At 43.8% G+C, this 23,085-nt stretch overlaps 1 protein-coding gene across 1 annotated transcript in view; it reads right to left on the bottom strand.

Annotated features, from left to right (window-relative positions):
- PDGFRA (platelet derived growth factor receptor alpha) overlaps nucleotides 1–17,040 on the bottom strand; it is a 49,368-nt gene extending 32,328 nt beyond the window's left edge. The window contains exons 1-6 of the mRNA XM_060246355.1: nucleotides 16,981–17,040; nucleotides 15,066–15,380; nucleotides 6,419–6,685; nucleotides 3,156–3,286; nucleotides 1,301–1,472; nucleotides 1,016–1,205 (exon numbers count right to left, since the gene is read on the bottom strand). Coding sequence (XP_060102338.1) covers nucleotides 1,016–1,205; nucleotides 1,301–1,472; nucleotides 3,156–3,286; nucleotides 6,419–6,685; nucleotides 15,066–15,380; nucleotides 16,981–17,029 — 1,124 coding nt within the window. The 5' untranslated portion in view covers nucleotides 17,030–17,040. The remainder of the gene's footprint in view (nucleotides 1–1,015; nucleotides 1,206–1,300; nucleotides 1,473–3,155; nucleotides 3,287–6,418; nucleotides 6,686–15,065; nucleotides 15,381–16,980) is intronic.
- Nucleotides 17,041–23,085: the final 6,045 nt, after the last annotated feature.

Genomic DNA, 23,085 nt, shown 5'->3' with positions numbered 1-23,085 from the left:
ATTGTGGCGGTCAAGTAGTAGGGGCAACATTTGCTTGGAGTTACAAAATACCTTGAAATGGCCCTGTACCAGAAAGGAAGTGAATTGGCCATAATACCTCAGTTCAGCTAGTGATATATGGCACACTGAGGAAAGAAACTAAAAACAATGCTCAAAGACAGAGGAGAATCAGCCCGAAGGAGTTTTCACAGAGATTTGAAATAATGTCGCAGTTTCCAAAGGAGAGAGCGATCAATATCAGTCACTGAAAAACATGGACAATTTATAGAGTATGACTCCCCTACAAACATTTATCCATTTTGTCCAGGTTAAGTGTTATGCCTTTCTTCGAAAGAATCCTGGGAACATTGGTTTCATAAGAGTGCTGGGGCTTCTCTGTTAAACCATGGGCTTTCTTCTGGGTTCGTTTTAAAAGACTTGCTTTTGTTTTCCAATTGCAGCCAGTGGGGCTGCTTTTTCAAGGAGGTGAATGGAGAGAAGTCTTTAACAATTTCATTCCCTGATGCTTTTTGGAAAGAAGGAAAGCCTTCCTACTGCTTGCACCCTACTGAGGAAAGAATACAGATGCTCACAAGATTCCCCCAAAGAAGGAAGAAGCAAGTCAAGAAGAAAACAGGAGGGAAATAAATGGCTTAACCATTGTTGAAAAAGCAAGCTGAGTTACTACATCTGGAAAGGGGGGAAAGTCTTTTAGAATGACTATAAAAGAAAATGTAACATGGAGTTTGTCTCAGCCTCCCTCACATCTCTACTGTTCCCATGATTCCCTGTCAACATCTTTGCTTGAAAGATAGTTAAGAGCAGTTTACATCTGCATTGCCAATATACCCAAAAGAAAGAGTAGACTAAAATGAGTACACTGTTCTTAATTTTTGTGGAACAAGACTTGATTTACTTATCCCCTCCCCACACTCAATTCCAAATACAGGATTTTAGTGAACTGAGCCCCAAGATTTTACTTACAGAAAATGAAACTGTTAAAACATCTACAGATCCCTTAGCAAGCATTTCTTACCTTGTTTCATTAATCTGCTTGGAACTAGTGACTATCTCTGTGACATTCTCAATCAGAGTCACATTGTTCTTCAGCCAGAACATATTGGGAGCTGGGTATGCATACACATCAAGCATGAAGTTCTTAACTCCATGTAGATTGACATCTTCCAGGAGGCTAAAATGGGGCTCCAAGCGAACGAACCCTTTATCTGCGAAACGATGAACATTTCCATGAGTATCTCTCAATAATGGGCCATTGTCTTGATAAACTGGGCATCGTATGGAAACAAGAAATAAATTGTACCATAAACTGTGATTACTATTTTCTGGGTTTTTGTAACATCGTTGATCACATGTTGGGCAGCACACTCATAATTTCCAGTGTCCTCTACTGAAGCATTTGGGATGTTCAAGGTATAGACCAGCTTCTGGGATGGAATTTTGATGTCTTCAACTGTGATTGTTCCTTTGTTCTTCTGCATTAAGAAAAGAGGCAAAATAAATCTTCGTTAAACAAGTTAGCATTGCAGCAAATAATCTGGCACTCTGAGGAACCCTTTGCTTCTCCACACATTAAGATCTTCAGAGGCAGTGCAGCTCCAGATCCTTTCTTTAAGTGAGATCTGATGGGCAGAAGAAGAGTAGGTTTTTATACCCCACTTTTCTCTACCCTATGGAGTCTCAGAGTGGCCTACAATCACCTTGTCTTCCTCACCCTACAACAGGCACCTTGTGAGGTATGTTTTGGGAGTGATACAAATCTTCTTCTGGCCACGTTATTAATTTTGGAACCACTGCTGAAGTACTTCAAATGCAAATGCATTAGTCTCTATTTGCACTCACCCCATGCCGCTCTGATGCTCCTCTTTTCAATGTGGCATCCTTCCAATTTCCCATTGTCTGCCCTGGGGCTTTCAGCTTGTGTTGCTGTTTTTGCAAGGCAAAGAGAAAGTACTAAAAAACAGTTTCTCTTTGCCACGCAAAAACAGCGACACAAGCTGAAGCCCCGGGTCAGATAGTGGGAAATCAGAAGGACGCCACACTGAAAAGAGGAATGTCAGAGCAGTGTAGGGTGAGTGCGAAATTGGTCACAGTGTTAAGGAAGGATTATTTGAGAAATAGATAAGTTTCAATAGGATGGGAGCAGCTTTTTTTAATGGATCAAAATCTATATAAGTCTTCTTCAAGATGGTGAGAGAAAATGGGGCAGGGCCTTTATGAAAACTGCCACACAAAAAGAACAAAAAAATGTCACGATCAGTTTTGTACAGATCAGGTTATAATAAATGAAGCTTCAGTAGTCCCATAACATAAATTGTAACCCTAAGAAACTTTATTGTGAAGAAGCCCCAGTGAATAACACAGGACTTACTTCCAAGTAGACACGCCTAGAATAGTTCCCATACCATGGCTATGGGGGGAAACCTAAGACTTTCCCAGCAAAGATGACTGGACAAAATGTTTCTGGTCTTTGAGAGAACTAGTAAGGCCTTATCACGAAACAAGGCTTCACTTTGTTTATAACAACTTGGATTTGATCTCTCCTTACACTTTTTTCTACCAAGATAGCACTGATGAACATTCTACTTATTCCATCCTTCCATTGGATACCAGAGGAAATAATATACAGAAATGGCATCTGCTATTTTGGCAACCATCTTGTGAGGTGGATTGACTAAGAGGTAATGACCAGGGCCAGCAAAGGGATTTTGTGACAACAGAGATCTGAAACAAGGTCTCCCTTGTCCTAATCTAGCACTTTAATTCGTACATACCAAGGTACCTAAAAGAAGAATCAAATTCTCAGATTGTGACTCGGGAGTCATTTGTGGGGTCATAAAGGAGGATCAATATGTGTGTGACTTAAGTTTAGGAATATTCTGGTTTTGTTCTGTTATAGTTTCCAGACTGCACGTTAAAGTGGGCGTTATTACTGTACAACCATAGTCCCACTTCCTGTCAACCTCATATGGTCCTCATCTCCTCATAAACTCTTGTAAATCCCTGCATGTTTGCTCACAATGAAGTCTTAGTACTGAGTAAATATGACAAGAAATTGCTTTTTCTTCATCTGTCTTGATTCCAGGAATTAAAAACAACTAAAAACCCCGCCCAAAGCTTTCTCCGGTAATTTATTCAAGAACAAAAGGGGCATTTACCACTTTCCCTGGATAACTCCACTCTAAGTTCACTAGTTCATTATCAAAGACCACACAAGATACATCAATAGTTTCTCCAGTTTTATACACAGTCTTGAGGGACCCAATCTCAACAGGAAGCTGTGAAGTACCTAGAAACAGAGAGAGAAAAAATAGGAAATGTTTGAGAAATAGGGTTGCCAATCCCCAGGTGGGGGCAGGGGATCCCCCGGTTTGGAGACCCTCCCCCCGCTTCAGGGCAATCAGAAAGCGGGGGGGAGGGGAGGGAAATGTCTGCTAGGAACTCATGATTCCCTAAGGAGGCTTAGTCCCATAGAAAATAATGGAGAATTGATCTGGTATCTGGGGCTCTGGGGCCATTTTTTGAGGTAGAGGCACCATATTTTCAGTATAGCTTCCAGTGACTCTCCCCAATATACTCCCTAAGTTTCAAAAAGATTGGACCAGGGGGTCCAATTCTATGAGCCCCCAAAGAAGGTGCCCTTATCCTTCATTATTTCCTATGGAAGGAAGGCATTTAAAAGGTGTGCTGTCCTTTGAAATGTGATGGCCAGAACTCCCTTTGGAGTTCAATTATGCTTGTCACACCCTTGCTCCTGGCTCCACCCCAATGTTTCCTGGCTCCACCCCCAAAGTCCCCAGATATTTCATGAATTAGACTTGGCAACCCTATTGAGGGTTGATCTAATTCACCTCACAGAAGCTCTTCTGACCACCATTCTCTAAGTAATTTTTGAGGGCAACTCTTTGCCCTAGTGAGGAGAAGGAATAAGTCTGTAGCAATTAGGGTTGACAATCCCCAGGTGGGGGCAAGGGATCCCACGGTTTGGAGGCCCTCCCCCTGCTTCAGGGTCGTCAGAAAGCGGGGGGAGGGGAGGGAAATGTCTGCTGGGGACTCTGTTATTCCCTGTGGAGATTTATTCCCATAGAAAATCATGGAGAATTGATCCACGGGTATCTGGTGCTCTGGGGGGCTGTTTTTTGGGGTAGAGGCACCAAATTTTCAGTATAGCATCTAGTGCCTCTCCCCAAAATACCCTCCAAGTTTCAAAAAGATTGGACCAGGGGGTCCAATTCTATGAGCCCCAAAAGAAGGTGCCCCTATCCTGCATTATTTCCTATGGAAGGAAGGCATTGAAAAGGTGTGCTGTCCCTTTAAATGTGATGGCCAGAACTCCCTTTGGAGTTCAATTATTCTTGTAACAGCCTTGATCTTGGTTCCACCCCCAAAGTCTCCTGGCTCTACCCCCAAAGTCCCCAGATATTTCTTGAATTGGACTTGGCAACCCTAGTAGCAATAAACCACTGGTCCTTTCAGAAAATATGGTCTACATCCAAAAGAGTCCTATTAAGATATTCCATATTGTGAGGGAAGAGCTACATTTATTCTCTTTTTTTTAAAAAAAGTTACTTTATTGATCCTTGCTGACTTTTAAAGTCTGCTGTGCTCTACTACCTCTTAAACTTCTCCACATGTGGCAAACAGCTGTGAGTTTGTAAAATATGAGCTATAACCCTGGTAATGAGAAATTGCTGAGAAAAAGAGTCACCAGCATCTGGGGATCGATGCGGGCTGAATAGATTTATGCTACGGTAACACACATAGCTGGAGGCCCAGGAGGGATCACAAGGTAGGGGGATAAATTACTCAGAAACTTGCTCTTCTCAACCCAAATCCTCCCCTCTTCCAGGATACTATCAGGTTTTGAGGGACTGAGCAGGCCACAGTCCATACTATGTCCCAAGGGAAATTAGACTATTCATCTCTCATCAGGCTGTTGGGAGTTTTTTTAAAGCAATTAAAAATATTTTTGCGCACACCATAGTGATCCAGTGAATTTTGAGAAACCCCTGCTTTTTCTGTGGGCACTGGGCATCGTCCCATTTCTCTGCCTCCATGACAAGCGCTTGACCCATGAAGTTTGCCCAATAAAGAAGCAAAAGACTGCCCTGACCTGGGTAGCCCAGGGAACCCTGATCTTGTCATATCTCAGAAGCTAAGCAGGGCCAACTCTGGCAAGTACTTGGATGGGAGACCTCCTTGGAATACCAGAAGCCAGAAGGTGGAGGCAGGCTTATTCAGCCACCTCTCTGAATACCCTCCAGGCCCCTAGTAGGAGTCAGTCACCTCACCAGAGATTGCTATGACTTCCAGGGGCACACACATATTCACACACATATGCACATCAAAATACAAACAACAACAACAAGCAAAAGGTTCACAAGGAATCATGGGCAAGGAGTGCAAGAAATTTCCCTTCAACATAGTCATGGATATCTCCACTCCAGGATTTTATAAACTCTTGGGGCTCAAGCAGACCAGTGTTCCTGTCTCCCTCAGGTTTTTAATGGTCACTCACTCAGCTGCTATCCATATTCCAGGCCTCAAGGAACAAGCTCAGGCCTGATAAGCAACTCCCCCCTTTATTTACTTTTTAAAACCACATTTTTCTTTCCGTCTAGGGAATCCTCAAGACCTCTATCTTGTCAGTAGGCGACCTGACTTCACTGCTTCACAGTAGGCACAAGCCTAGGGTTGCCAAGCTCCTGCCAGGGGTGGGGAATTCTCTGACCTGGAGGGCCCCAACCCACCAACAGGGAGTATGCCGCTGGGGGGATCCCAGCCCCTGAAGAGCCCCATCGCCACATAGCATCCCCAGCGCGATGACATCACCCAGAAGCGACATTATTGCACTGGAGACATCATGTTGGGGATGCTCTAGGACTTGTGGTAAAAACTCTATGGTACCATCAAGTTTATTGTGAGTCCTAGAGTATCTCCGGTGCAACATTCCCAGTGCAATGACATTACTTCTGGGTGACATCATCGCGCTGCATACACTTCACGAGTGTGAGAAACAAGTCTCCCACTGCAGCAGCGGAGGGACGTGGCAACCCTACACAAGCCACTCGCGTGGTTATAGGCAAAGGCTCAAAAAAGACCTGTTTTTCTAATGTATACTGGAATGTTTACCCCCCCCCCCACCAAGAACATTAAAAATTACATTCTTCAAAGCAGGACTTTTTTTGTAGCAGGAACTCCATTGCATATTAGGCCACTCACCCTTGATGTAGCCAATCCTCCTGGAGCTTATAGTAGGCCCTGTACTAAGAGCCCTGTAAGTTCCAGGAGGATTGGCTACATCAGGGGTGTGTGGCCTAATATGCAAAGGAGTTCCTGCTACAAAAAAAGCCCTGCTTCAGAGCATTAGACTCAAACTCATTACTTAATCCTTCCTTTGAGAAAGTATGTAAAAGAGTACCTTTGTAAGCGTAGACAATAAATTCACTAGAGAGGACCTCGACTCCCTTAACAGTGGTTTTGCACACATAGGAGTCCGCAGAGAAATTTCCAATGAAGCCCTGTTTGTTGTCATAAAAAGCATATATGATTTTTCCTTCACTGTTCAGGAGAGTTACTTGAGCATTACGATCACTTGTGCGGCAAGGGATGATGGATGACTCTTCTTCATCAATGACAAAAATGATCTGATCTTCTGGGGATGCAGGAACAAAAGGGACGGCTGGATCTGTTAAAAAACAAGAGAGAGAAAGCTTGAGATATGTACCCATTGTCAGATGTCCGTTGAGGGTGGGAGAAGTCCCACCAAAGCAGGGCCCTTCCCCCCCACCCCCACCCCCACCCCCCACTCAGCTGGGTGGTGGGAGAAAACTGAGAGGGGGTGGAACGCATTCTCAGGCCAGCAACAGCAGCTTGCTAGAGAAGGTGATGCTTATAAAGCAGACCCACACAAGTGGGGTGCCAATTTCTACACTTTCAAAAGATACCTTTCACATGGGTGTAACCTATTGCCTATTTTGACAGGGCAGAGGTACAGACTAGTGCAGGGGTGGCCAAACGGTGGCTTGGGAGCTATATGTGGGTCTTTTACATGTATTGTATGGCTCTCAAAGCCCCTACTATCCCATTGGCTGGCTTGGAGAATGTATTTAAAGTTCCTTTCTTTCCCCCTCCCTCCCCCATCTATTTTCCTTCCTTCCTTCCTTCCTTCCTTCCTTCCTTCCTTCCTTCCTTCCTTCCTTCCTTCCTTCCTTCCTTCCTTCCTTCCTTCCTCCTTCCTTCCTTGTGGCTCTCAAACTTCTGACATTCATGTTTACAGCTCTCAAACATCTGACATCTATTCTATGTGGCTCTTATGTTAAATAAGTTTGGCCATTCCTGGACTAGTGGATCAAGCAATCAGATTGACAAGGATGAAATACTGTCAATCTCAAGATTTTTTTAAAAATACCATTCAGAAGTGAAGATGTCTGATTGATGACATATATAACATTCAGGCTGACAGTGCATTAATTTCTCTGTCCCCCCAACCCCCAGCCGTGCTCTGGATCCAACCAAGATAGATCCAGATAGGCAGCCATGTTGGGCTGAAGCAGCAGAACAGATATTTCTGTTCTACTGGATCCAACTAAGATATTAGTTCATTTATGGATAGACTGAGCAGATGGAAAGAAAGAAAAGCTCTTTTAACTTGAGATGTGTCAGTTTTCTCAGCTCTGTGTGAAAAACTCTTTTCTCATCCCTGCACTTCTCAGAATTCTCAATACTCTTTGGATCTTCTTCCAGTAAATAATAACTCAGAACAATGAAAAATAGTTACAAAGAAATAATAATAATAATAATAATAATAATAATAATAATAATAATAATAATAATAATAATAATAATATACTCTTTTTCAATGGGAGGCAGAAATAATGGAAATTGATGCCATGTGATGCTGTGATGTCACTTCCGGCAGCCTACTCAGAAGTGACATCATGGCATTGTGCAAAGCAGTCCCTCCCTTTTGCTCCCACTGCTCCATGGAGCAGGAGTTTGGATTGTGGCTGGGGCATCATGGACAACCTGGGAACCCTGGGAGAGAACTTAAAGTCCTCAGTAGAGTACAACAGCTTTGCTACTTCCATAAGTGACATGAAGAATCCCTTTTCATCTTCCATTATTCTTGTATTACATTGGAGCGTAGCTTCCTTGGCATTGAGAAATCAGTCACTTTTAATTCCAGTTGTAGATTCCCTACAAAGTTTGCTTTGTACTGATGAATGATCACTCTTCAGCAAGTAGCTGAAAACAGAACTGAAACTGTTAGACTCCACACTATATTCCCATTATAACTCTGTCATGTTTCATTCACACAAAGCAGTGATATTCAGATATGTTTACTGAGAAGTAAGCCCCATTTGGTGTAATCAGGAACTGTTCCTGTTCGTTCCTTTAAGAACCATCAGGGCTTTTTTTGAACAGGAAAGCCCAGGAACGCAGTTCCGGCTGGCTTGGTGTCCAGGGGTGTGGCCTAATACACAAATGAGCTCCTGCTGGGCTTTTCCTACAAAAAAAGCCCTGTGTGAAATAATGGTGACATCAGGGGGTTTGGCTTAATACACAAATGAGTTCCTGCTAGGCTTTTTTCTACAAAAAGAGCCCTGAGAACTATTGATTTAATGACAGCAAATGAAGGTTTGATGATCTTCTGATATTTTAATTTTAATGGGGGATGACAACTAGAACCATACCTACACTGCTAGGGGCAGCAGTGTTTAAACTCTTCCCCATCTCAGTGATTCCTGTTGTAAATCGCTTCTGTCCCATCTGAAAGCAGTTGAAAGAGAAGGTTATACCTCTCCCATTGTGTGGCTGAGATCCAAATTGCATCTCCTCCATAGAAATTATAGACCTGATCATTCATCTCTGTCTCCTTGAATTGTAAGTACTAGAGAGGCTGCCTTAGAAATTGACTAGATTGGATTCTCCCCTTTCCCACTCCTGCCTTCTCCTGACAGGAGGTTCCGGGTGAGAATCTTTCACACTACCAAAAAAATCCCCTCTCCAAACAAAGGTGGAAGCAGAAGCGAAATGAGGTTTCACACAGCAGTTGCTATAGTGCTATATTCCCCCTTAGAAATCTGGCACCATCTGCTCCCAAGAGCAAGATACTACTATAGTAAATCTCTTTCAAGGGTCCTATTTTCTTTATCCCCACCCCCACCCCACCCCGTTTTGTCTTTATTGCTTCTCCTTTTGTCAGGCTAGCTTTTTCTCCCCCTGCACTAAGCAATTAATAGTTAATTTTCAAATCTTGTGTGGTAGGGGGGAACTTCCCCCTGCCCATTTGTAGCAATCCCAATACTCACACACACATGCACATAAAACTACAAAAATACAAACAAGAAGGTTGCAGATTTATACCCCCCCCTTCTCTTTGAATCAGAGACTCAGAGCAGTTTACAATCTCCTTTATCTTCTCCCCCCACAACAGACACCCTGTGAGGTGGGTGGGGCTGAGAGGGCTCTCACAGCAGCTGCCGTTTCAAGGACAACTTCTGCGATAGCTATGGGTAACCCAAGGCCATTTCAGCAGCTGTAAGTGGAGGAGTGGGGAATCAAACCTGGTTCTCCCAGATAAGAGTCCGCACACTTAACCACTACACCAAACAAACAGGAGGCTCATAAGGTATTAAATACTGGGTTCAAGATGCATGACAATGAAACAGCTCTGCTTTATTAAGTGAAACCAGCAACAAGACTCAGCACCCAAGGCCAACGGCCCTGCATATATGCATGCAAAAGACCCCACCCTAATCCCGTCAGCTCTTCATTATAGGTACAAGTACTGGCCCATTGGCTCCTGATTGACCACCTCCCAGAGTCCAGGTGGCTATTGTTCTGGAGCCTCAAGCTCAGCAAAGTTTCTGGTAGCACATCCATGAGTGTTCCAGTCTGGTAGCACATCCATGAGAGCCAGTTTGGTGTAGTGGTTAAGTGTGCGGACTCTTATCTGGGAGAACTGGGTTTAATTCCCCACTCCTCCACTTGCACCTGCTGGAATGGCCTTGGGTCAGCCATAGCTCTGGCAGAGGTTGTCCTTAAGAGGGCAGCTTCTGGGAGAGCCCTCTCAGCCCCACCCACCTCACAGGGTGTCTGTTGTGGGGGAGGAAGGTAAAGGAGATTGTGAGCTGCTCTGAGATTTGGAGTGGAGGGTGGGATATACAGTAAATCCAATATCTTCATCATCATCATTATCATCAATACATAACACAAAGGATCACGGGCAAGGACTGCAAGAAATTTCCCTCCAACATAGCCATGCATATCTCCTCTCCAGGATTTTATAAATAGGCAATTTTTATTTTGGATTTCATCCCAAATAATCATAAAATCAATGACCTGGGCTTGCTGCATACTGATAATTATTGCTGATGATCTAGCACACCCTGATAATTATTCCCAAGGGCCATCTGGCAGAAACCAGCAAGTAACTAATTAGAGGAGGGAGAAGGATTTTAAAGGGACAGAAGCCCTGGGAGGCCTCAACAGCACTTTGACTCTCCCCAAGGAACAGGCTGATGCTGTAATTGCATTTGGGGGGGGGGGGGCAGATTGCCTCAAATTCGGTCTTTACAGACACTGAAAATACCGGAATGTAGCAACTTGGCGACAATGAAATGTGGCAATTCCAGACTAAACAGCTAGTACAGAACCAGCCCACTCAGCTGTTTTGTATACGTGCATGTATGTGTAATGGTCTGGAGAATGGCCATTATCCTTTTCCTCCATGCTGATGCCAGCTTGAAGGTGCACAGTATCATCCGGTCACTTTTGCCACAGAAGTGTATTGCTTTGAGGCTCTGTTTGGATGGGGCCACTCCCACAACAGATATATGCATGCGTGTTTGTAATTCTCCCAACACTGTGTGAACCCAGCAACAGCTGAATCCAATTGCAGAGCCGCCTGAATGCTGCTTTTCTAGAGGTGCATTAATCTAGGGTTGCTGGTTTGGGTTGGGGAATACCTGGAGCAGGGGTGGCCAAACTTGCTTAACATAAGAGCCACATAGAATAAATGACAGATGTTTGAGAGCCTCAAGTTGGAAGGAAGGAAATAGATGGGGAGGGAGAGGTAGAAAAAAGCAACTAATTTTAATGCATTCTCCAAGCCACCAGCTGGCTTAACTTGGAGTAGTGATTTAAAGAGAAAAATGCCTTCTCCAAGTCAGCTGGCTGGACAGTGGGGGTTTTAAGAGCCACACAATATGTATGAAAGAGCCACCTGTGGCTCCTGAGCCACAGTTTGGCCACCCCTGCGATTTTAGGGGTATAGGCTGAGGAGGATGCGGTTTGGTGAGGGGAGGGACTTCAGTGGGTCATAATGCCATAGAGTTCACCTTCCAAGGTGTCCATTTTCTCCAGGGGAATTGGCCTGTGTTGTCTGGAGATCAGTTGTAATCCTAGGAGATCCCCAGCCACCACCTGGAGGCTGGCAACCCTACATTAAGTGTTCACATTACACTACACGATGCAATCTGCCTTGAGTCTCAACCAGAGAGCATGACAGTAAATAACTAAAGGGCTCTAAAACTCAGACTCTGAAACATCCCAGTTTTCAGTTTTTAATAAAGCAAGTATCTAGCCCTTATGGTGACCAACATGTATAACATTCTCTGATTTTGTAAAATGGTTGCCGCTTGGGCAAATCGTTCTGATCCTGCAAGTCATGAAGAGATCCTACAAGACATATACCCTGTAAAAACTTCTTGTCTAGTTCAGACCAATGAGCAGTCTAGTCCAGCATCCTATCAGTGGCCAGCCATGCTTTTGAGGCATTACTTGCTTTTTGAAAGAAAATGCATAGAACATGTAGAATATTTGAAAACATGTAGAAAATGAGTCAAAAGTCAGAGGAGTTGCTGAATAATATTTCCAGTGGCCATAGTGCGCCATGCAGTGACTTCACCTTCCCAGTGTTTAGCAGGAACAGAACAGATTAGGCAAATGACCAACTTTTGCCAAATTAGTTGTGCAGAATAAGTGATTTGCTTACCTTAACCTGAATTTTGCCAGCTTGCTTTATTTACTTCATGTGTACTTTGGTTTTTCCCCTGATGTGGACCCAAAGCGGCTTATCTCATTCTCTTCTCTGTTTTATCCTTACCATGACTTTGTGTGGGCTGTTAGGCTGAGAGAAAGTAAACTGCCCCAAGGTCACCCAGTGGGTTTCTGTGGCAGAGTGGGGATTCCAATCTGGGTCAACCCAGATGCTCTAACCACTACACCAAACTGGCTTTCTCATTTTTCTTGTTTAAAAAATTGTGTCCCCACCATGACCTAGATAGCCCAGAAAGCCCAATCTCATCAGATCTCAGAAGCGAAGCAGGGCCAACCCTGGCAAGTACTTGGATGGGAGACCTCCAGAGAATACCAGGGCTGGGATGCAGAGGCAGCAATAGAGCCACCTCTCTGAATTGTCCAAGCCCCACTAAGGGTCGCCTGAAGTCAACCATGACTTCCAGCATGCACACACACAAATGCTCACCCCAAAATAGAAAACTGGGTTCCCTTGCCATAGAAATTTGTTTTTGTTTCCTTTTATCACAAAAGAGGGGTTTTTTTTAAAAAAAAATCTCAGCTAATATGTGGCTCAAATTATGGAACATCATTTAGTATAAATTGGAAGAAATCACACCCCACAAATTTCTAGACTTTTATAGTAGAACAGTCTTATGTTTAAATGCCCAGTTATGGTAGTATTTAGTATGTGAAAAAAGTATTTTTGCACACCAGAATGTCTTTCATCAGATTTAATAGATATGAAAGTCAAACCTCTGGCCAACCCCCCCCCCAAACCCTACTTTGCAGTGTACATACAAAGATTTTGCAAAAGTCATTCAAAGCCACATACAACCTGCACCCTATAATTCAGTGCATTCACTTTCCAATTGATGGTTCCCATAGGTCTCCCCTCCCTTCACTTTGGAATTGCTTCACCATATGGGCTTTTAAAAACATTCTGCTTTTAATAAAGGAAATGTCTTCCAACTGTGCCTCCATTATTCTTGCATAGAAAAATGATGGCTTACTTTTAAATTTTAAAAATGGTTCATGATTAGAAAAGACATTTTCATTAGAATAATAAAGAACAAAAATCTACAACTTGGCAATGTTCATTGGTCCATGGCAGGGAGGGGGGAATCTTTAATATCATACAAATGTCCCTGTAAGGCCACTTGCCCATGTGATCTGATCTAGTTGTAGGGTTGCCAGGAGGTGGGGCATGTGGGGACTTACAAGGACAGAGAAGAAGGCCCAGGTGAGGAAGAGATATCACTACTGGCAAGCAAAGGAAATACTGTCATCATGCTGTGACATTGCAGTGACACTCTGGTATTCATGCAAAAAATCAACGCTAAAAATGTCATCCACCATAGAGTTTTTGCCCAAATACCAGAGCAACACCTAGATGTCTCCAGTGTGATGATGCCACTTCCCATGTGTGCCAGAAGTGAATGTTGCTACATCCCTGGCAGCCTTGCCTGGGCCGCCTTCTTTCTTCTGGCAAGTCTCTCCACTGACCAGCCTCAGTGAGGGGAACTATCTGGTTGTTCTGATTTGCCCTACAGTGTGCAGATAAAGGGCACTGATAGGCATTTTTACGGTACATACAGAATTTGCACAGAGTGGCATGTTGTGTGATGCCCCCTCTCCAAATTGAGACCTGTGTCATTTGCATCCCAAGATCCTTTGGCCTTCAGGTGCCAGCAGTGTTCCCTCTAAGCTGAGTGAGCGTGAGCTAGCTCACAGGTTTTTAGCCTCCAGCTCACACATTTTTGTCTTAACTCAGGAAGGATGACCCCAGAGCACAATAATTTATGCAGTAGCTCACAACTTTAATGCCAGTGGCTCACAACTTTAATGCCAGTAGCTCACAAAGTAGAATTTTTGCTCATAAGACTCTGCAGCTTAGACTGGTTGCCAGAGGTATGCAGAATGCATCTAGTTCGATTTTAAAAGCAATGTCTCTGCCTCAAGGAAGATAGCCCCGTTATGTGTGTTCAAGATGAAGTAGTCATCTGCCTCCAAGAGAACATCAATCTAAACTCCTTTGTTTGAACCTCAAGAGCATCTTACAGCTTTCTGCCATAAATACCATAAGGTGTTTGCAGTACAACAACCAACACCCTTGAAAACTACTTTGCAATGCAGTTCCCAGATGATTCAGTCATAAACCCAGCAGAGACCCATTTCACCTAGGGACTCTTTCCCTTTTCATTCCAAATTCCTTTCTCATTTATGCCACTGCATCTTCTGGTCCTGTGCTGGGCAACCCCTCACCTGTCTCATTTCAAGTTTGATATGGATTAACCATGTGGGAGGAACCAAATTTGGGATTAATTAGACTCTGACATTTTAATGAACAACAAAAGAATACAGTTACACACTATGATTGGTTTCTATTCAAATTGTACTGTTACAATTGGTCAGTCTGTCTTTTTAGGGTTCCCATTCCCCACCCCTGGTGGGGGTTCCCCTGATTCCAGAGATGGCCAGCGGAGGGAGCCCCACCCCCAAAGAGCTCTATCATCACCTGATGTGCGCAGCATGTCACTTCTGGGTGATGTCAACATTTATTTATTTGTGATTTATATCCCTGCATGCTGCATGCACATAGCACACATGAAAGAACTCCCCGGCCAGCAGCCAGTTAAGACCTGGCAACCCTATGGCTTTTAACTAAAGGATTTTACAAAGCTGTTTTTATTGTTTATAATAGCTATCATATTAACCCAGCGGGAACTCATTTGCATATTAGGCCACACCCCTGGTGGCACCATCATTTCCACAGGGCTTTTTTGTAGGAAAAACCAGCATGAACTCATTTGCATATTAGGCCACACCCCCTGTTGCCAAGGCAGCCGGAACTGTGTTCCTGTGCATTCCTGCTCAAAAAAAGCCCTGAGGCTGCACAGTTTTTTTGCTGTTTTTATGTCCTGGCTTGTTTTAATGGCTTGTTTTGCTTTATCATTTCCACTATGAGCTGCCTTGAGTCGGTCTCTGGAGAGAGAGTATACACATTTTCTAAACAAACACATAAGCCTCCTCAAGGAACTCACCTGGCACATAGACGTAGATCTCCTTTCCCTCCACCTCCACATCCTCCTCTTGAGAATGATTGTAGTAACAAACATATAATCCAGTGTGAGTGGCTGAAGCTTTTGCCACATCAAGCAAAGTCACAAATAGGCCGCTGTTGTTCTCTTCACTTCTTATTTCTATTGTGTCGTTTCCCTCAGATATTGGATGCTGCCAACTCAGTTCGCTGTCTCCAGAGCACTTCAGGGTGAAGGGGGAATTCAGCTGCACAACCATTTCATCTTTGTTTGGGAAAATAGTGGGAAGCAAAGACTGACAAGAAGCTAGCCACAGCCCTGTGAAGAGGAAAATGAAACTTGTTACCTCATAATTTGTGAGGGGGGAAAGCTGATATTCAGCTAATTTTAAACAGAAGCTAGTATTTAGTGTTGAGGCTATAGTTTTGTGGTAGGTGGAGCATGGAATATATATTTTTCATGTTGAATGTCACATGCTCACGCCACAGTAGGAGAAATCCGGTACCAGAGGTGGTAAACCTAGTTATAAACCATGACATATAGTTTAAAGTAGAATCACAGAATAGAATAATAGAATCACACAATTGGAAGGGGCCATACAGGTTATCTAGTCCAACCCCCTACTCAGTGCAGGATCAGCCTAGACCACCCCAAGATAAATGTTTGTCCAGCTGCTACTTAAAGACTGCCAGTGAGGGGGAGCTCACCACTTCCCTCAGTAGCTGATTCCTCTGCTGAGCAACTCTTAATGTAAATTCCCACCCCCCTAATATCCAACCAGTACCTTCCTGCTCTCAATTTAAACCATTATTGTGAGTCCTGTCCTCTGCCGCCAACAGGAACAACTCCCTGCCCTCCTCTGACAGCCCTTCAAATACTTAAAGAAAGCAATCATGCCCCCCCCCTTCAGCCTTCTCTTCTCCAGACTGAACATCCCCATATCCCTCAGTCCTTCCTCATAGGGCTTGGTCTCCAGGCCCCTAATAATCTTCGTTGCTCTCCTCTGTATCTGCTCCATTCTGTCCATATCCTTTTTAAAGTGAGGCCTCCAGAACTGCAATTCTTCAGGTGTGGCCTGACCAATGCAGTGTACAGCAAGATAACCCCCTGCCAGATATGTCTGACTCATTAAATGAGGGCTTTTCATGTAGCATTCAGTCATATTATGTCTTTGATTTGAAAAAATGATAAATAACATGTGACTAGTGAAATCACACCAAATGGTAGGAATGTGTATGTGGGAGTATGTCCCGCCTGAAGCAGAACTCTTCCTATACGGGGCATAGGTGACCCATGTTCTTCTCATACATAAAAAGTCACAGGTAAGCCAGGCATGTGCTGTTTGCTCCCTCTGTTTCTTGGTACCTCCAACCCCGGCCAACAAAGATTATGGCACTCCAGCTATTTCTGGAGGTCTTGCACTGGGGCTGGTTTGGGGATCTAAATTCAGCCTGCTGATCAGGGGCATAGTGGTCATTCAAGTTACTGGGAACCAGGGCTTTTTTGTAGGAAAAGCCCAGCAAGAACTCATTTGCATATTAGGACACACACCCCTGACACCCAGCCTGTGCGTTCCTGCTCAAAAAAAGCCCTGCTGAGAACATTCCTGGTGAGCTGCTATCTTGAAGAGGCCTCTGAGAGCCGGAATAAATAGATCCTTACATAATTATATTAAATACACAATCTGTTTCTATTGGTCTTTTCAAGCTGAAAGTCATTGCATTTTAAATGTATGCTGAAATGAATGACGCTAAGGATGTAATCCTAGATATACTTCCTTAGAAATAAGTCCCACTGAACTAATTCCTAAGCAAGCATGCACATAATTGGATTTTGACCACTTTGGATTGACCGTTCTGAGGTTACATGCTATAGAATTCCAAGCCTGGCCAACATATTTTTAAAGTGGAAATATTACCTGTCAGGAGATACCCCAGGAACAGCAAAGTCCTTTGAGAAGGACCCATTGTGATGATGAACTGAATTAGAAAAAGAAATATAGAAAAGACATAGTTAATGTCTGTATGGAAAATTACTACAAGCTATTTATGGTGCAGGTAACCATTTTGGAAATACATTATATAAATATACCATCAAAAGTGACTAGCAGAACTTCCATCTATGATCTGTTAATCTTTACATTCAAGAATGAACCCGCATTATACCCATCAGACTTGCTGTTTCAGGAGGACTCAGGCACACAGACTACATACAGAGTATTCTTCAGGAGCAAATCTATTTTTAGTTCTAATTAGGTCCAACATATGGTCCTAATAATGTGTAGCACAACCCACACACATTCATTCAGATGGAAGTTTTGGTGAATTCAATGAAAACTACTTCCTATCCACAGGTCCTCATTTCATCAATCCTTCTGGAGGTCATAGTACTTTTGAGAACATGGCGTGAGTCCCACCACAAAGGGGGTGTTGTGTGGGGTTGAGTCAACCACAGAGTAGCTGCCGTGGAATTCTGGGGCCAATCACAAAATGCTGGGAGGTTACAAGCCAGTGGAAGCAGCTGCTTCTCTGGCTGGGAGCTCCTAAAGACACAGGACGATGCCTTCTAGGTTTTTCTGAAGCACTTATTGCCCAGTAGAGTTGACGGCCCCCAGGTGATAGCTGGAGATCTTCAGATGACAGATATCAGTTCACCTGGAGAAAATGGCTGCTTTGGAAGGTGATCTTTATGGCCAGAGCCAGCGCTTCCACAAGGCAAATTAGGCATTTGCGTAGGGCGCTGACCCTGGGCCCGTGTGACTCGCAGAGGCCTTCCCTGCTCGCTTACTGCCTTTCTCGCTCGCCTGCCACTTTCCCCACCTCTGTCTCTCCTCCCATGCTGTGTGGGTGGTGGGGCACGGCACTGTGGGGCAGCACCGCAGAGGGGGGCAGAGCCGCAGAGGAGGGCGGCGGGGTAGGTAGGCCTGCCTAGGCCATAAGCCCTGTCTATAGCTTAAACCCCACTGAAGTCCCTCTTCCCCAAACTCCACTCTCCTAAGGCTCCATCTCTCAGTCCCCCTCCACCTCACAGTGTGTCTGTTGTGGGGAGGGGAAGGGAAAGGGGATTTTAACTTGCTTTGAGGCTGCATGAAGGGCAGGGTATAAGCCAAATCTGGTTTTCTCCCCTTCCTCCTGCTCCCCTTCCTTCCCTCCCTAATGCCCAGTGACTGGTTATATGCCCACTACATCCTTTGACCTTTGCTGTGAATATTCTCTTTGACTCTCAACTCAAACGCAAAATGGTGATCCTGACACCCGTGGTTCTTAAATTCAAGGCTTCGAAATATATTCTAGACAGACTATGGGAAACTGCAGTCTTTCACTTTCAGCCAAGGTCTTGAGGACGGTTACGTGCAGTTCTATAGAACACCAATATGGAGGGGAGAGAGAGGGGGGGGGGGCAGGAAGAGCAGAAATGGACACTTTTATCTTGATTATCTTATTGTAATCACAGTATTTAGTCTGACTGCTGCATTTATTTAGTTACGTTTTTTTTCTTTAAATTCCTCTGTTACAACTGAAATTCTTATCGTCATGTTCAAGGAATTTCTTAGGAAAACATTTGAGATGAAACTCAGATCTTGCTCTGACCCAGCTTGGTTCAATAATGAGTGTCCAGAACAAAAAAGGTGGGGGGTTTTTTGTGGTAAGGATTCAATCCCCACACCTTAGAAGTAAAACCCAGGGCTTTTGTTGTAGGAGGAGCACCGCTGCATATTAAGCCACGCCCCCCTGATGTAGCCAATCCTCCAAGAGCTTACGGGGCTCTTAGTACAGGGCCTACTGTAAGCTCCAGGAGGATTGGCTCCATTAGGGTTGTGTGGCCTAATATGCAAAGGAGTTCCTGCTACAAAATAAGCACAAAACCCATTGGACATAATGAGATTTATTTCTACATAAACATGCATAGTACTAGGATGTCTACTACACCGTTGACAGCAGGAGAAAAAACAACAACAATCATAATTTGCTACTTTTGTTAAGACGGCACATTTTGCTTACAACTTTGAAATATATGTTTCCTGAAACCATCATGCTGAACATAAGAAGCCAATACTAGACTGGACTCATATTCATATCTTCATTTCATTTCTTCCTTCATTTCCTTATACCTATGACAAGTAACATATTATCACTCCTACTGCATCTTTTGCGGAACTAGTCACCATAAATCAATGTCTCATTTCCCAAGGATAACTACAACCAATAACCTTTTCTCTGTGTGCCGTGTGTAATTTACAACCCACGGTAATCGAACATCCCTTCTGCTCATATCCAAAAGCCAAACCCTAAGATCTCTTTTTCAGCAAAGTTCCCTCGGAAGAGGTCTACAGTTCAGACATTACAGAGTCCCCAGGTTGGATCTGGGATCACACCACAACCCTGTGTCAGACATAACACGGCAAGATATTAGTTGTGGTTTCTCCTCAATTCGGGTGCAAACTGCATCCAATTTGGATCAGGACTGTAATGTGAATATAGAATGGACTTAAACTGCCCCCCTCATACCACTTTTGTAATATGGAACAGTCCTAATGGTGCCATTTGGGAAAACCCACATGTTCTGTGGAATGCACATGGGCATCACCAACAAGCTGCATAGTATACCTGGGACTGTTTCAACTTGGAGAGGTGGAGTGAGGGGCAGGCTGAAGCCTGTCTCCATAAGTGCTATGGTCAAGTTCTGAATTAGTCTCCACACATGTGTGGAAATTGAGGATAACCCACCACTCACGTCTGACTTATGTTAAATCTGAGACTTCAGACCCAATACTCCCTCTAAGCTGTGGGGTCTTGTGAGCAAAAATTCTACTTCATGAGCTACTGGCTTGAAAGTTGTGAGCAAGCAATTTAGCTACTGCATAAATTAGTTTGCTCTGGGGCCATCCTTCCTGAGCTAAGACAAAAATGTGTGAGTCGGAGGCTATAAAACTGTGAGCTAGCTCAGCTCATCTTAGAAGGAACACTGCTCAGATCTAACTCTTGTACTCCAGGCAATCCAATTTATACACACTTGGTGGGCTTTCAGTATGTGTGATTGTAATGTCTGAGAAAAGAGCCCCGTGGCGCAGAGTGGTAAAGCTGCAGTACTGCAGTTCTAAGCTCTGCTCACAACCTGAGTTCTATCCCAGCAAAAGCTGAGTTCATATAGCCGGCTTGAGGTTCACTCAGCCTTCCATCCTTCTGAGGTCGGTAAAATGAGTACCCAGCTTGCTGGGGGGAAAGTGCAGATGACTGGGGAAGGCAATGGCAAACCACCCTGTAAAAAGTCTGCTGTGAAAACGGTGTGATGCGACGTCACCCCAGAGTCAGAAACGACTTGTGCTTGCACAGGGGACGACCTTTACCTTTTTAATGTCTGAGAAAGACTTTAATGGAACATTGATGTGGAGCAGTAAGCCAATATGGGTAGATCAGATGGAATAAGGCTCTGATCGCTGAGCTATGGAGTGACTTCAACATGGCTAATGATAAAAAGGTAAAGGTAGTCCGCTGTGCAAGCACCAGTTGTTTTCAACTCTGGGGTGACATTGCTTTCACAATGTTTTCACGGCAGACTTTTTACGGGGTGGTTTGCCATTGCCTTCCCCAGTCATCTACACTCTCCCCCCAGCAAGCTGGGTACTCATTTTACCGACCTCCGAAGGATGGAAGCCCGAGTCTACCTGGAGTCGGCTACCTGAACCAGCTTCCAGTGGGATCGAACTCAGGTTGTGAGCAGAGGGCTCCGACTGCAGTACTGCAGCTTTACCTACCACTCTGCGCCACGGGGCTCTTTCAACATGGCTACTCTTGTGTAAATGACAAGCAGCTTGGCAACATGCGTTCCACAACCAAGACTGACAACCTAGCAGCAAACAGACACAGGAGCAACAACTTCAGAAATTCAGCAGATGGCATTCCTGCAGAGACTAGTCATTTGCCTTGGTTTTTCAATTAGCAGTAATGGCCATGTGTTTATGTAAGTGCCTCCCACTGATAACAAGCTCCTGGACATCAAAGACATCTTCTCTGACAGCCGTCTTCCCCCTCTTTTTTATCACAGGTCTAACCTGTATTTTTTCTAGATAAAGAACCCACAGTACATGTATCTTAAAAGAATTCCCCTGCTCTTGGTTGATTAGACTGAAACTTCTTCACACACTCTATATTGTCTCTGCCATCTATATTTGCAACCCAATCCTGCATGTTTACTCAGAAGCAGGATATACTTTATAAATCCATCATCTTGAAGAATTGGCTCAATCTTTTAAAAACCCAAATTATCTGGAGAGCTCAAAAACAGACGCATTATTTATTTATTATTTATATTTATATTGGGATTTATACCCCGCCCTTCGCACCGAAGTGTCTCAGGGCGGCTTACAACATGATAATACAAATACTACAATTTAAAACACTTACAAGTAAAATTAAACCATAAATTAATAAAAGCAAGATAGATAGTACTAGCATTAGTACTATCAACTGCTGGAGCCTGCATTAGGAATGGGATTAGGGATGCCAGCAACAACCAGGTGGAGAAAAAAGCCCTGCCCTTTTAATAAAGCCATAGTGTGTGGAAATGGGCAACTTGAAGGTTTTGGTGGCATGGAAGGAAATAGTATAACCTGTTTAATAACACCGCATTAGGCCTCTGTTAAAGATTCATGGGGGATAGGTCATAGCAGCTAGACCAAGGATGGCCAAACTGCGGCTCGGGAGCCATATGTGGCTCTTTCACACATATTGTGTGGCTCTTGAAGCCCTCACCACCCCGCCGGCTGGACTGAAGAAAGCATTGCTCTCTTAAAATCACTTCTCCAAGCCAAGCCAGCTGGCAGCTTGGAGAATGCATTTAAAATTGCTTTCTTTCCATCTCTCTCCCTATCTTGCTTCCTTCCTTCCTTTCTTCCTGGCTCTCAGATATCTGATGTTCATGTCTTGTGACTCTCAAACACCTGACATTTATTGTATGTGGCTCTTACATTAAGCAAGTTTGGCCACCCTTGAGCTATACATTAACATCACATGCTATACTAGCTATTCTGCAAGTCCCCAAACAGAAATCCAAGTAACTAAATAGTAGTAATTTTATGCATGCTTTTTCAAAACCAACTCCTATCAGACTTACTCCCAAGATAACATGCATAAGATTCCTGCCTAGGCAACCTTACTTGGATGTAGTTCTCATTAAATTTAACGGGGTTTGGTTCTGAATAAAAATACAAAGGACTGGACTCCACATCACATTTACCCTAAATTGGCAACATATCTTTGTAAGAAACGTATCTGATCTGCCTTCTCTTTATACAACTGCCAGTTCTCAATGTTTTGTTTTTTCGTCAGTCATACTCTTGATTGTGCAGGAAGAAAAGGAATCTGGGAACTCATTTTGCAACCGGTAGAGAGATAATGAAAGGGAACAAGGGATATGACTACGAGCAAGAAAAATGCTAGAGGGAGGGATCTCCTTTCTGCCCTCCTTCCTAAAATACTAATTTTCCCACCTGTGAAATTTCACGGGCTGTTAAACAGTTCTAAACAACTTCCTGGTCTCTCAACTTGAGCGCTGCCATGCATTTACTACAACTGGCCAGCTGGTGGCAGTGTTGATCCACTCTAATATAGTTATGATCTATTACATTGATTGGTGGAAACTTTTGACTCATTGGGGGCAGATCAAACTTGGAGCGATCCAAATTGCTGAAATAACATCTGGAGGGAAAACTGAAATTTGAAAAAGGGAAATCATTTGCATTTCTGTCCCTCTTGTCTAAAATGCATGACCCCACAGTCCAAATAACTGCCCTAGCCCAGGTAAATTGTGCTGTTTTCCAAGAAAACTCCAAGAAAGCACAATACAAAATAAGGAAACCACATTTTAAAAAAAGAAGAAGTTCACCTGAATGTTCTGGTTCTATCTAGCTTTTCTGGATAGAACCAGAACAGTTTCCCTGCTCCCTTTTCTCCCTACATACCTATTTTGCTCCCTTTTTCACTGCTTCTGGCTGCATGGTTCACTGTTTCACTATTTGAGAGTA

This window comes from Heteronotia binoei, chromosome 9 (assembly GCF_032191835.1).
Source record: "Heteronotia binoei isolate CCM8104 ecotype False Entrance Well chromosome 9, APGP_CSIRO_Hbin_v1, whole genome shotgun sequence".
NCBI lineage: Eukaryota > Metazoa > Chordata > Lepidosauria > Squamata > Gekkonidae > Heteronotia > Heteronotia binoei.
Note: the sequence above shows the minus strand (reverse complement) of the source record. Positions and strands in the feature narration are given on the sequence as shown.